The sequence below is a fragment of the Lissotriton vulgaris genome, chromosome 3_1, assembly GCF_964263255.1.
Source record: "Lissotriton vulgaris chromosome 3_1, aLisVul1.2, whole genome shotgun sequence".
Lineage (NCBI taxonomy): Eukaryota > Metazoa > Chordata > Amphibia > Caudata > Salamandridae > Lissotriton > Lissotriton vulgaris.
Genome location: NC_141689.1, coordinates 1,527,463,791 through 1,527,479,602, shown reverse-complemented (window position 1 = coordinate 1,527,479,602; position 15,812 = coordinate 1,527,463,791). Strand labels below are relative to the sequence as shown.

The 15,812-nt window shown below is 42.1% G+C and overlaps 1 protein-coding gene across 4 annotated transcripts in view; it reads right to left on the bottom strand.

Moving 5' to 3' along the window:
• Positions 1 to 15,812, bottom strand: part of LEF1 (lymphoid enhancer binding factor 1) — a 252,049-nt gene that overhangs the window by 214,949 nt on the left and 21,288 nt on the right. For all 4 annotated transcript variants that reach the window (XM_086962011.1, XM_086962009.1, XM_086962012.1 and 1 more), the window contains exon 2: positions 5,518 to 5,584. In XM_086962011.1, the coding sequence (XP_086818137.1) occupies positions 5,518 to 5,584 (67 nt within the window). The remainder of the gene's footprint in view (positions 1 to 5,517; positions 5,585 to 15,812) is intronic.

Below are 15,812 nucleotides of genomic sequence, written 5' to 3'. Positions count from 1 at the left end.
TATTCGATGTTTTTGTCAGTCTTGCAAGTTTCCCTACGATGAAGCACAACCTCTTGTCATGTCTTCTACGTTTTTATTTTTGTTTAAGCACGCCATGAGAGTGCATGTGATTTCATACCGTCTCCCTTGTGTGCTTTTACCCCACTTGCTCTCTCAGTTTATGTGCTTCCTTCCCATCACCCACACTTGTGTTATTCTCTCTCTCTCACCTTAGTGCTTCTCTCCCCCCCCCCCCGATCTCCACATTGCTATCTTTCACCGTGCTTCTGTTCCACCGCACTCCACACTGCCCTTTGTCACTGTGTGCTTACGCCCACCACAATCCATGTTGCTCTCCTTCAACAATGCTCTCTCCCACTTGTTGCTTCTCCTAACTTACCCGCTGTGTCGCTTGATCCCTGCCCACTCCCGTAACCATCCCATCCATTATTTTACTTCTTTAAAGCACTTCGACCTCCATTTTAAAACGGCGCTTTTGTGTTACTTTTCAACAATTTACTCATCCATCTTGGATAGGTACATAAAAAGACAAAACAGTGCCCTAAGTTATTGCATGTGTGTGTTGAATGCATGAGCCTGCTCACAAAATTATGTGAGAGTCTTGTTATTAGATCCTTTTTTTGCCCTGGTGCACAGCAGCCTCGATTCTGTTTGACATGGCTAAAAACTGTAACAAAGTCAATAGGTCTCATAGGCAAGACCGATTGGCTTCGCGCCTGTGCTTGTTTCTCTTGGCAGTATTTCATTGAAAACAGGGAGTAATCAGGCAAGTATCCTGCTTATCTCTTATGATGGATACCTCCTTGCAATTTAAGATGCTCTGTGCTCCGAGGTATGCACAAGCTGTTACTGAGCTCCAGCAGCTGTCCAGTGATGCCTGTCTGTAGAAGGTGAAGGTGGGAAACCGGGAAGCTCGGGATGGAGTGAAAAACATCAAAGCAGTTCTGAGATTTATGAAAAAAAAGCCAATGTAGAAAAAAGCAAATCACTGTAGTAAGATGCAGCTGGGTGCAGAGTGAAAGAGTGAAGGCTCCATGGATGTCATTTAGGCATCGCAAGGGAGTCACAGCTGCGACCCCTGGCTTGCCCTTTGTGACCTCTGGCTCTACCTGAACTCAAAGGTTGCAAAACAGGTGCATCTCTCGTCCATAATGAGGTTGGTTAGGGGTCCCCTCTCCTTGTTTCAGTCAGTTTTGTATCACACTAATAGTGAATGATATCATATTATTCACTATTAGTGTGAGAAAAAATTGACTTTACTGTTTGCTGGAATATGACCCTTTCTGGCAGATAAGGTACGTAAAAACACTTTTAAATGTATGTTCTGCATGCTTGCTGGTGAGAGTATGCTTATGTAAGAGATTGTGTGTACGAGTCAATGTATGTGTACTTGTAAACGTGTGTGAGTGAAAGTAAAGGTCAAATGGCGTGTCATGTCACTTCCCTACTCCTGGCATTTTGGTGAACTGATGCCAATGCTCACTGCAGGCCTTATGTTTACCAAATGCATTTCAGAGGGTCTTAACCTCTTCTATGCTCATGACGAGCTCAGCTCGTCATGAGGCACAGTGCAGCTGCACTCATGACGAGCTGAGCTTGTCACGGCCGTTAGAACGTTCGTACGCAGGGATAATTTCCCCGCTGTGCTGAACGTTCGAAAACGGGGGTGGCCGTGACGAGCTCAGCTCGTCATGAGTGCAGCTGCACTGTGCCTCATGACGAGCTGAGCTCGTCATGAGCACAGCGGCGCAGCGCTCGGCCCCCCTCCCCCGCACAGCGGGGGGGAAACACCCCGCAGCGAAGGGGTTAAAGGAACCTCTTGTGTTTTAGAAATGTTTATGACACATTCCTTAGCTGGGCTAAGTAGAACAGTGTGATTGTGAGACCTGGCAACTCAAACGGTGCCAGTGTGGCACATGATATCAGCTCCTTTCGCAGGGTCAGCCAGCGAAGAGCGATATCTCACAGTGGGCACACAATTAGCTTGGAAACCCCTCAAGGAGCAGTTTTCCAGCTAATTGGTTGAAGGTTTAGCTTAGCCGATGTCCATTACGAGCTGTGAAATCTCCCCAGGACATTGGCAGCGGCCTAAAAAGCTTTTTTTTGGGGGGGGGCTGAGAGGAAGGGGAGGCATTGTGGGAGGGGAGCAGTAGATTTAGAAGGGTCTCATGCTGTGCTCAGCCCTAAGCCCCGCCCCTTCATGGCCATGCCCCTCCTCACATGGTGATAAAAATTCACAAGTTGGCAGGTCTGGATTCAGTTCCTACACTGTCTCTTAGTCAAGTTTCTCGTGCCGTGGTGGCTGCTCCCAGAAGCAGCACTGGGGCGGGGAGGAAGAAAGAGTGGGAGATGGGAGGGGTTTAAAAACAATTCCACCCTCCTCCTGGCTTCTTCTGACTCGGATCACAAGATGGCTGCCAACACTCCCTGGTTTGAAGTGTTGGCAGCCAATCAGATCTCAGGCACGAGATCGGGAGGGGTCAAAGATCCACTGCGGCCACAGTTTTATATTTGAGAAATCTGCAAATTTCTCAGCAACTACTGAATGGATTTACACCATTTAACAAAAAGGTTGCTTTCTGGACCATGCACTACCTTTTTGCCACACTTGGAGTAATTCCATTAAGCAGTTCGGTCTGTAGCCATGTCTAAAGTTTCCTTGGCGGATCTCCCCGAAACTTTCAAGACAGCAGCTGAAGTGACTGGCGTATTAGTTTTGAAAATTTCGCGAGGATTCGTCAAATGACGCAAAAAGTAATTGGCAAATAAAAAAATACTCTTCCTATGAAAACTACATCCTAATTATAACTACCTACTGGCGACCACCAGTAGGTGATATATAAATATATATATCCGGCTCTCCAAGACATCAAAGCCCCGTTCCACCCAGGCAAGACTGCCCACTAGTATTCATATACATATGAACAGTACATATACATTTTCTCGTTTAATCACATAGAATGCTATAGAACAGTGTACCCTTTGGCATAGAGAATGCTACAGCTGTATTGCATTCCAATCTGTTAAATGATTTACTCCATGGCTGTTTAGAATTCTGAATACTATCACTGTCAAATCTGAAATAAACAAATACACCCATCACAATCCAATATACAGAATCCTATTATTGAATGTATACACCTCTGGGAATCTTCGGAAAAGGGAACACTCACGTTTAATCGCCATCTTTAATGGTGGAAGATTGATTAGTGCCAGCCCTATGAACAGTGACAAATGGCGATAGAAAAGGTCTCAGTAGGAACACTCTTTCAAACTGCTGAATTTTGAGGTTTTAATAATTGTTTACCAAAGCTATCCATACCTGGTGTTCTGATATAGAATCCTTGGGGTCCCTCCAACCAGAAGAAAACCCAAGTTTTCTGCTTATGATTCTTTTTCCTAAAACATTTGGAAAACACAGTTTTATTCAGGATTTCGTAAGACCAGACCCTGGACACTAAAAATTTTAAAACCTTCTGGTCACTCTGAATTGTTCATGTCTCTGTCATTGCACAAAAACTAGCACACGTCCATTTTTGTTGGAACTGTAATGACTGCTTGTCTCCAACAAACTATTCTTTATGCCCTACCTCTCTTTCTCCAAAACTCATTTGATTGAAAAGATTCTACCACAACTAAGAACAAACAACCACTGGCAATCCCATAGACCTGTCTTTGGTAAGCCTGAGACCATTTTTTCCCCAAACATTGCAATAGGCATTAAAAGCTCAACTGTCATATTAAAAATGCTAAGGTCCAAAGCAATCATGCGATATGTTTACAAAAGTGTAAAAGCGACCAACCTCACAAATAAATCAAAAATATAAAGTGAAAGCAAAACAAAAGCAGAGATTGGCCCATTAGCCTTGGCATGGAAGTGGACTGCTTTTGAGGTGGCCATGCACATGTCCACAGGTAATATGCAATCACCCACAGTGAAGAGAGCCAGTGGCTGAAGTCAGCTGACCCTTTGTCCTATGCTGTATGCTGTACTGGGCAGAAGCAAAATATGTAAGACACTTGAACAGATCAATGGACACAGAGGACTGACCAAAAGCCGCTCTACGCATACATATATCTATGTATAATTTATTGTGTTTTTGGAAAAAACATGAGCTGTTGTCTAAAAGCCAATCTTAAAAAAAAAATGTGTCATTTACACCAAATGTAAGAGCTCTTGTTTGGGCATTAATGGAATAGTCTTCCACCCCATAGCTACTTGTTTGTTTGCTGTCATAAATGGAAGCCACTAACTAATGTCACGCACGTACCAACAAAAAACTTTACGCTGGGATAGTTTTCAGTGCACTACCACTTCCAGACACTGTCTTTAATAATACATACTCCGTGGTTACTTTTATCCCTCTTCCAATTTGTTTAACTGACTACTTACACACAATGTTTCTCATCTTGTTTTTATTTGTGCATTTCGAGCCCTGGTAGAATCTTGGAAATCCAGAACACTTGCTAGATTGAACAGTTAAACTCATTCAACCTGACACCTCTGGTTGGGGATTTCCAAAAATGGAAGGGTGGAATACTGTTAAATTGCCAGAAAAACACATGAATACATTTACTGTTGAAGAAAGTTCAAAAGGCACCCTCGACAATGTCCACCACATAGCCAACTTAAAAAAAAACAATCACACGGATTAAAAGCCAGCGTTGCGTTTCACATTCTGTAGCTGTCAGCAAAACAAACTACCCAGGAATGAGTGGTCATGCCAATTGGAAGCAATTAAGGAGAACAGAAATGGCAGCAGGTTACAAGGATACCCGACTGCTCTGTTCAACTAATCAACCCACAGGGGTTCACTTCCACTTTGTCAAACGTCCAACACAGATCACAAAGAGCCAAGTAGTGAAATGCCAACCAAAAACAGCAGGTACAATCATTGAACTTTCAATGAGCTATGTTACAGAATTGTCCCAAATATATTCTTTCGTTGAATACAACATTACAGAGCTTGTCTAATCATACTTTTTATTTCTAAGTGATTTTAAGACCTATCAAGGAACAGTCGGCAATTTTCGAAAATGGAAAAGCTCACTATCTGCAATTTACAAAAGAGTGAACTCATCGTAAAAAATTCATCACACAAATGTAAATCAAGTTGCCATGGATGGTCTCATAGAAGCTTAAGTGCGTACAGCCATACCTAATTAATGGAAGTAGAAAAGGAAAGGAAAAAAAAAGGAAGGGAAGATAGTGGAGTCCAGTTTGTGCCCAAGCAAAAACTGAATGGTGCAGCAAGACAGATCCAAACTTTCATTTACACCACTGGCTCCCAATCTGTGTCTGGTGCCACCTGACAAGCCCATCTGAACCCGAAAATGCTGTCTAAAGTTGTATGTTGTTTTCAACAAGCAGAAGCACATACTTGATGCCAGTTTAGTGCTAAACCCATTTTCCGCTGGTGTTCCTTTGTGAGAGATGGCTTCATAAGCTCAAAAGAGAAGGTTGTAAATCAAACAGACAGACATCAAAGTTTAATTACAAAAAAATATTAGTCTCACCTTCATCAGGATGTTCCCTGACTTTTTCATGGTAGGAGTTGTGAGGTACTTGTGTTCGTCGGATCACCTAAGCAGATAAAAAACATAGGTTAGATCCTTCTGGAATTGGTATTTAGCGTGCGCTAGCAATTCAAAATATTTATTTTTTAATGCTCTAATTTCATTGAGTGGAAACTACAGCAGAAAAGGAATGCTTTATACCGATAGAGTCCCTACTTCACCCCATTGCAGCTTTCTTTGAATTTTTTCAGGTTACACAAAGGTTTATAATTTACTATGACAATGCTGCACTAAGGGAGATGAGCAGCATTTAACTTTAGGTAACAGCAAGAGGCAATAGAGATGCTTCCCTGGTTGAAGAGCAATATAAACTCACTCTGCAGTGGCAGTCCACGGCGGGGCAATATTAACGCTTTTACCGCGGCGGAATTCGGCACCTTTGATGAGTGGGCGGGGTCCCGTCGGCCAACGGACGTGCGCAGCACTATGGAGGTAGTCCGCGCGACAGCCGTTTACCGACAGAGGCACGCAATGGGTTAAAAGCTCATTGATCCTTTTTAATACATTTCCATGGGCCTGCCACGCTGCTCGCCTGCCAGACAATGATTTGTATCATAGTCTGGCGGATGGGCAACGTTGGGGTTTGGCAGTGACCCGCCCCGCTCCCGAACTGCCAAACTCATAATGAGGCCCTTAGTTTTGACATGTCTGTGGGTGATGGGGTGGTCAGGTTGACATTGGCAAGAGGTACTCCACCAATTGCGTCCCCTGTCTTGGCCCATACCACCTGCCCATGAAATCATCCAGTGGCATTTGTTTATAAGCCAAGCGTATGTTGGTATAGCGGGTGCTCCCCCGTTAGATGTGGATGCCCGTTCTATGGCAATATGTATCACAGTTTTTATTTTTAAACCACAGTTTTTCACCTCCCACAATATCGTGCATTAGAACAACAGGTCTTGGCGAGTTGTCAAAGACATTATCATTTTTCGGTCTGCCACAAACAATATTTATTGAAAACTATAAATAATAATGGTTTGCTGAGGTAGATAATTAATATATTTAAAAAGAAATACACATTCTAGAGTGTAACTTCAATACAAAGGCCCTTGTTAAGAAAGGCCTGGAATTCCAGAAATGATGCAGAATTAACCCTGGCTAAAATAATCCTACTCGTGTTACCTGGAGGACTTTGTCCCTGGTAAAAAAAAAAAAAACACACACCAATCTTGGTTTACATGCTGTAATCAGTGCAGAAACGTTAATTCCTACGTTATTCCCCACTATATACTGGGCTACAAGGTATCAATTTGTTATGCCTCGGTAATAGCGGAACCAACTGTGTGCAATACATCCAGAACACTCGTAATGACTAAGCAGTCTGATAGGCTGTAATGGAACATGGTTCTATAATCCGTAGTTCTGTATCATATTAGAAACACACAACATATGCTCCGAAGAGCAGAAAGTAATCATTTTGTTACATTAACTGCTCAGAATCTCCAGAAACAACCCAACTTCCCATATAGACCCCACGTATGTTGGCAGTCTCTCCACAGTAGGGCCTGCCTGAACTCCTCACCTTGGAAATCAAGTCTACCCACGGCACATTCTTGCCACTCTTTTCTCAAAACGCACCCTTCTTACACATCGCAGGGCTGTGCTCCTCCAGCCACTATCCCTTGATCACCCTCATTCTCAGATCTCTCTGTCTGGTTCAGATCATTCGGTCCTTATGGTCCCTCAATTGAAATGCTGCCATCCCGAAGAATTGCAGACAATGCTGTCACTTCCTGCATTTAAGGTTGTCCTCAAGGGAGGCTGCCGCAGTACTAAAGTCGGGGGGGGGGGGGGGGGGAGGAACAGGGAATTAGGGGGAGTAATCATTTTTTTCTATACATACCTGAAGACACGGCTGTCTCAGTCCTCTTCTTCGGCTCTCCTCCCAGCATGCACTGGGGTACAGGCTCTCTACCCAAACCCGGCGCTACTCTCATGCTATACTTAGTATGAGCAATGTCCCAACAGGTAATAGTGTATAGTCAATTAATTATGCATGCACACAGCATTGTTGACAAGGAAAGAAGGAGAACACTCTTTGAATTGAATAAAGATAGTTAATCATCTTATATTGTAATACAAGTTCATGGTCGGGTATATACAGTTTCAAGCAGCACTGCATAAAACAAATTTGTGACAACCATAATGTACTTGGTGCTCAAAAACGTGTCTGTTAACAGGCAAACTTCTTAAATGTGGCTCAACACCAATTGAAAGAAATTTGTAATCTGTGATATCACCTTGTCACACTACTTGAGCCACTCACTGTACATAACTTGCACCTTGTTCTCAGTGCGCCGTTCATGCTGTTCACTCCTTCACTTGCGTCGCCACTTTCACCACAGACACGTTTTTGAGCACCAAGTACATTATGGTTGTCACAAATTTGTTTTATGCAGTGCTGCTTGACACTGTATATACCCGACCATGAACTTGTATTACAATATAAGATGATTAACTATCTTTATTAAATTCAAAGAGTGTTCTCCTTCTTTCCTTGTCAGCAATGCTGTGTGCATGCATAATTAATTGACTATACACTATTACCTGTTGGGACATTGTTTTTTTTGTGCATCTTCCCTACCCAGTCCCGATTTGGTATATGAGTCACACTCCTGTAAACTTTACTATACTTAGTATGAGAGCAGCGCCAGGATTGGTCTGACCGGTGTGGTTTGCTGCTCAGACAGTGCCTAGGAGCCTGTGACATTAATCCAACCAGGCTGTGCAACATAGGGGAGAGGAGTTGGCCTAACGGCTAGGGCGGTCGACCTCGAATCTGGGGAACTGGGTTTGAGTTTCGGCAATGACGCTTGAACATCCTGTGATTCTGGGCAAATCATTTAATCTTCCTGTGCCTAACAAAAATGAATGTGTCCTCATGTAATGCAACTGGTGCTTTGTAAAGTGTTCTAATACCCGATTCGGACCAAGTTTGCGCTATATAAAACTCTGTAAAAAAAACATAGCTGGGTTAGAGAAACCTAAGTGCGCATGTCTGTTTGGACGGCCTAAGATGGCCTGCCAAACAGACATTCACACTTACAGTGCGTCTACCACGCCTCCCTGCTAGGCCCGGCACATCCCCTACATAAACTGTTGGCATCGGCGTAGTCAGTCAGCGGTCATTTTATTTTTCGCTTGACTTTTGACTGACTGACCAGTGGGGTGACACTGTATTAAATTTTGACATTTGGGATATTATTCAACACTCATCATACTATGTAAAATGGTTCTGTTACAAAGGAGCGTGCTCTGGAAACAAGAGAAAATAAAAAACAAATAATTCAATTTTTTTTGTTGCAGCCTACTGTTGCTGCCCACCGCTGTTCCTCAAAGTGTAGTCATAATCACTGCTCTTCGGTTTGTTGGTCCAGAGGTGTGTCTTCATCTATGTTAATTTATATGACTACATCATTTAAAAATAAAATAATAAAAAGAGGTAAGTATCAAAACGGTGTTACAACAAAATGTGAATAACTCCATATTCCGGAGTTAGAAATGTGGCTGTTGTATAGCTTTTCAGTTATGCTAAATTTGGGGAGTTTCTATTGGGCACTTAACATGCAAATGCCTTTGGAGCAGCTTACGACTGCTCTCCCTGGCCTTGCTCATATCTTCCCATGAAATGTCATGGCTACTTTACTCCTAATGGCATTATTGCTCAAGTCCCTTATTCAGACTCACATGCATGCCCCTAGGCCCTGAAAGCAGATACACGAGGAGGCGTCCGTCGCCTCGGAGGAATTGTAAAATGCACCAGACTCGACTGGCAAATACAATTTATTTACAAGGAAATCATAAACATTGCTTTAAGTGGTCTATTTTCTTTGCATAGACGGGATGATTGCTTTAGAAAAATAATCAAGGCAAATTGGAAAAAACCAGAGCTGTATAGTTTAACAAAAATAACATTTTTAATGAATCTTTATGGTCGATCTCAGAGGCCATGAATTTTGAAGACAGAGTATCCTGGTTTGGAAATACCGAAACCGAAATATTGAAAGGAAAGTAAGCATAGATTGTCTATACCAGCTCCACATATATGCACGGTGACAATGTATATCTCTTCAAGGTACGCAGAGATTGAGTTTTGATATTTTATCTATGATAGTCTAATATCAAAATATTTCTATGCTTGATATTCAGTATCACAATCATTTTAGCTTGCATAGGGCTGCAATGAGAAGTATAAGTATTGTGGATATTATTGTGTTGTGAAGGATCTCAGCAGTGCCCTCACACTTTGCACTCACAACCAACACAGACACTGTAAAGGTGAAACTCTTTTTGCATTACTAAATGTATTCATTGAAAGAATCAGACATAGCCTTAGGGGTGACACACAGCCCAAGACGATGAAGAACAGTTCCAGTTCCATTGGAAGGTGATATTATATGGGGACAACACTTCATTTGTAGAGAGCAAGTAAGTGCGGGTGCCCAAGGTTCTTTTTAGGACTCCACTGCTAAAGTGCATGGTGCTGAATACAAAGGTAGCTTTGGCCTGCATTTAACTTCCTGTCTCTTTCAGTCTTTTTATATCACTTTTAAATGTTGTTTTTCATCCCAGCTTTCTTCCTTTGTCAATGTTTTCAGTTTTTTTTTTCCCTTCTTCTTTCTCCCTTTTCTGCCTTATCCGCCATGCTTTGAGCCTAATGATGAATAGTAAGTACTGATCTAAAAAAATTTACAAAATTAGGGCTGGTGCACACACCTGCAACCTCTGACACAGCTAGGCATTGGATTGTCACCAAGTGCCATAACTTAGAGGCTGATGGAAGCCAGATTCACCACTGGAGCAGCAAGTAGGTTCTGATTGTGTGTTTATTGGCCAAAATGTGACCACCATGGACCACCAAAATCCTTGCATTGAAGCTAAAGAGGGACGGCCACGCAATTTCAGATCGCTCTACACATTTGCTGCAGTTCTCCCTGTGATCTTATTTGTGCCACAAGCTGTGCTGGGGGCATATACTTCTCTTTTTGGAGACCCGCTGAGGTCTTATTCTGCAAAACAGTGTTTTCAGCCTATCACTGAGGTACAAGTATACCACAGTATAACCTGCAACTTCGGAAGGAATGCAGTTCTCCATTGGTGCTTGTAAAAACAAAATAGATTTTTTTTTTTTAATTATGGGTTCTGAGAGCCAGGGCTTGGCTAGGAACAAAGATGGCTATCCTCCCTTAGGTTTATAATTCTCCCCCTGCTACAGTCATTTATCTTTCATGTTTCTTGATTTCCTTTCTAAAGTGATGCCTTGCAAGTCCATAGGTACCTTCTCTGAATGTGATCTTGCCAAGGGCAAAAATATACAAGGCAGAAAACACAGTTAACTGGGTGCTGGAAGGTAGCCACTTCTCTCTAGTTCCCGCGTGCGTAAGAAACTTTTGAAGAGCAACTGAGAATGCACTCAGACTGGCCTGGGCTGTTCAGGAGAACTGTCACAGTGCAAACACTGGCCCCTAGAGACAACTGGGAGACACAGGTGGGCAAGCACTCAAAAGGCAGCCACTTCTACAGGAAAACTTGCAGTTCCCATCCTTACGTGCCCCAAGCCAAGGTACAAACATAACAACGTTGGGCATCACAAGGAGAAGCTTACAGCAACAAACATGAGATACTGGGAGACTGCCTTCTGAATCTTTGTTGATTTGAACTCCTCGCCCCATATTGCGAGCAACACTCCTGCAGTTAGTTACACTGACGCTCCCCCCAATAAATGTCCTATGCCTGAAGCACAACTACAGGAGGTGAGTTTGCAAGCACACTGCCTTTTTGCTTTCTCTCCACATGGATTGTCACTCTGGTATCTTTAGATATATTCTCTTAGAGATCACATTACAGACAGGTCATTCGACCCCCCCAACACACACAAAATCTGTAGCAGTACCAACATCTTCAAGGTTCGAGGGTCAAGTACCCGAAAGGCGCATGGGAATTACAGGACACTGCTTGAGTCCCATTGAACAAGGCTATGAAAACAACCACATTCAATGTAGACAGAATGACCCCTGAGCCAGTGAAATCAGTGAGGGTGGAATGCACAGATTTCATAAGATATTGGACAAAGGGGCCAAACACAAGAGCACATTAGCACCAAATACAATATACACTTAAAAGGCAACGGTCATTTCGGCAACTGTGGAACAAAAATACACAAGACAGGGAGAAGATAAGGGGCAACGCTAAAGGTGAGAACTTTAATTGGGATGAACAACAAAAAGGAGGACCTCATAAGCTGCCTTAAAACAGCTGCCTGGCTTAGCCAGTGGGCTATGAGCCCTAGTGCAAGGAAGGAACTACTCCCTCTGACCACTTGTTAAACAGTAAAATACAGCAATGATCACGCATCAGTCGGGCCTTCTGACCTATGCACTAAAATGCCGGGCATATTGATTATCTTGTTTGATCTTCTCTAGAGAATATGAGGGCAGTCAAAATCAGGATCTGCAACATGAATAACTACATGACTTTTTCACTTGAAGCAAGTCTTCTACAACATCAGCAAACACTGTTATCAGTTGCACAAGCCAGTAAAACCTATCATATCCAGTTTCGGTTGATCAAAAAAACATTTTTGTGTTTGAAGACTACTAAACTGAAACGAATATGAGATTTAAAAAAACGACTCAATGAGATGCTTATTTATGTTCTTTTTTTACACAGGTATTTTTATGAAGCAAACCTTGCCAACAGGAGCCACAGACAGCAGGTCAAGAGGCACACGAGACATAAAGCTCTATGTGCCATGAAGCAGTCAAGATTTTAAGTCATCCTGGTTTTCCTCCCAGACGTCACCAGAGTATGTGCTTTCTTAATATATAAATAGGACATCCCATGGCCCGCTAATCCAGATCACATCCTAACATGGACAGAAAGCTGAGAATACCACTTTCCAGACTGTACCACTGACTTCTGAGTAGAACCAACACATCATTCACCGTATGAAGAAAGCGAGGCTAACACCCCACATTTGTTCTCTGAGTACTCCAGGCTGGAATTTATGGTTATGAGGAAGCAATCTCTATGTGACAACTGACCAGCACAGTACAATATCTAATTAATAAGGACCACATCTACATGAGAACCTCTTGATGAGTCTAAGGTAAACAATACCACATGATATAAAATAGCTGACTCAAACAAGTCATTGTCCTTAATAACCAACCCATCACACATACTAATCAAAGACGGTTTCCCCCTCACAGACTGAACATCTTTGAGGTTATATTTAGGAAACTATACTGGAATACCTATTTCCAAAACTTAGCTCCCCTCTTGGAGCATTATTAAATTGCCCTTTTATTTCCACCTTTGGACTTCAGACTGCCAGCCCATATATATCGGATTGACACACAAAACACACAGCTATAACATAGCTGTGTGTTTATCACACGTGCGCTCTGTTTGCTGTGTTTCCCGAAACTGCTATAATGAAATGGTTCAAATAAGACATTGTATGTATTTAATAATTACAACATTCTTTGTACCAGTGTATATTAACAACCTTGGGAAAAAAACACGCGCACCAGCTACTAAGGGGCGAAATGCACGTTGGTTGTGAATTGAGCAGAAAATTATGCAAAAAACGAAAATCTTCAAAATATCAAGAACCGAGATTTGAAAAAAGAAACTCATAATAGCAACCTCTGATATCATAAGTGGAATTTCTATGCGTACTCAATATGAATAATTGATGTATACCTTTGTAACGGAAGCAACTATACCCATACACAAAAGTGTAGATATATCTAAATGATGAGTCATTCTTAGTAGTGACTGGGAGTTAAGATCCCAGATTACTTTCAGTAAATAATAATTTAGGAGCAGAATGGCAGCCTAAGAACAATGATTGATTCAAAATGATCGATGACCTTTTATTTAGGTGAAATCCAAGTATACATGAGGCTTGCTTCTTGGTTCTTAAGACCAGCCTAAGATTGTTAGCTTATTGTGATGAAAGGGTGCTTTTTAAATAATTAGGGCCTTATTTAGAGTTTGGTGGGAAGAATACACCATCACGAACACAACAGATATCTCAGCAGTCATATTACAAGTGCATTGTAGTGAACCGCACTCGCAATGTGGAGGAGGAATCATCTGCCATATTTGAGGTGGCCTTCCTACCCGCTGAACTCTAAATAACGCCATAAATGTCTTCAATTCTATGTATGCCTTATGAAGGGAAAGAAATCAGTCAGGTTCCTCTGCAATCTTGAACCGATTAGCCAAGGAGCTTAGGATCGCTCTTGTGATCGCTCCAGGTGATTTCTTACGGTCTAGATGGGACAAAACATGAGCTTGTATCACCTAACTGATGGCCAATAGGCAACTTAGGAATGTGAGCTTCTGGAAGTGGAGCAACTGATAAAGATGTAGAGCTATTGAGTTTAGTAATGTGGTTATAGGGATCAGGATGGAATTCAAATGCTGCATCTATGGATTAAACCCAGATCTTTTGACTGGGTGTGAGTGTTTGATTGATTCAGATTCCCTGTCCATCACCACCCCCTTTTGTACCAAAACGAAACCGGTCCGCGGAAGCTTGTTTCGGTCCAGGGAAGACATGGCTTGGCAGTTCGGGCTGGACTGTTCCCATGAGGCACAGGGCCAGACTGATTTGCATTTGGCCATCTCTGAACTGGGGTGGCAGAGTGGGGTAAAGAACGGTGATGGATTAAACCCAGATCTGTTGACTGGGTGTGAGTGTTTGATTGATTCAGATGCTCCGTCCATCACCACCCCCTTTTGTACCCTCTATAGATCTGGCAGGTGAAACCAGAATGTGCTCAATGCCTAGAAGAGAGAGTTGATTTGGTTCTCATTTAAAAAAGGTGAAGAATCACTGGAGTGGAGCAACAGAAAGTAGAAATTCAGTTTTTGGTTGATTCTGCTTAAAGTAAAAGGATCTACATTTGATTCAGATCTTCAAGACGCTACACTCTAGTAGAGCTGGGTATCATCTCCATGTTAAAGAATGTCGATATCATGCCCAACTGGAAGGAGTTGAAGCGGCTCTGTACAGAGACTAAGGAAAGTAGAAAATGGGAACCATCCATGTGGAATCCCACGTTCTGGTGGAAGATGTAGAATCTAAAATATTCTATCTTTGTAAACTATGGTTTCTCAGTAAGAAAGTATGTAAACCAATTTGCAACTGTATGCCCATAAGAGTAAAGAAAGTGTGATCAACAATAGCCAGTAATACCGCATATCAATAACTGCTGTGAAACCTAGGTGGACTAATAAGCATGCCTTACTTCTAAAAGATATGCAGTCTGCAGTGCATTATCTAGCACCCGAACAGTTATATCTATGTATCCGGATAGAAAAAGATTTTAAAGTATTTTCCCATGGCTGGGAGAGTGTTGTCAGTGTATGAGAAGCTTTTTAGACAGAAGTGAGTTTGATGTGGAGGGGTTGTACTGCCACTTGACATATGGGGTATGTGGTATGGGTTGCTGGAACTTTTCACCATGCTGATAAACTGAAAATAAGCATTCACATTGCCAATATGTCTTGCCTTTGTGAACTATTGGCTTTGCCGATATATTTAAGCCAAGCTGCAAACCATCTACAATGCTGTGGAGTGTGGCAAAAGATTAAAAAAAAAAAAGCTTTAGATGCACCCGTCATTGACCAATGTAAGTGCTTGAAATGCACACAAACGTCTTTGACAGCAGACAAGCTATAAGCTGTCTGTAGGCAAAAGCTACAAAGGAAATAGATTTGCTATTGTAGGATGCAAGTCAGCAAGTATGCAATGTTGGGAGTTACAACGAAGGTGACTGGGGTTGTGAAATTAATTTAGCATGGTTCTTGTGTGACTGACAAACTGATGCCACCGATTTTGGATTTGCCACGAGTGCCCGGTAAATTCATTACCATGACAAGCGTTAATATTAATTCTCTTCTTCTCCTCATTCTTAGACTTTACCTAGAGGAGGGGGCGAAACAGGATGTACAATAGGGTGGCAGTAGTCAACATCCGCAATGCGAGCCCATAACATTATATCTTCAAATGTACAAAAACAGAGCACTACATAAAGAGAAAAAATGACTTTAACTATCTATTGTACAAATCATCAGAATTGAACTACGACAAAGGAGATACAATTGAAATGAATAATCACTACCAAGTGAAAATAAGTAATTGGAGGAAAAGTGGCACCGAGAAACAATCAGGGATTAGAGAAGGAAGTGAGTGTGTAACTGATAATGATGGTTTGCAC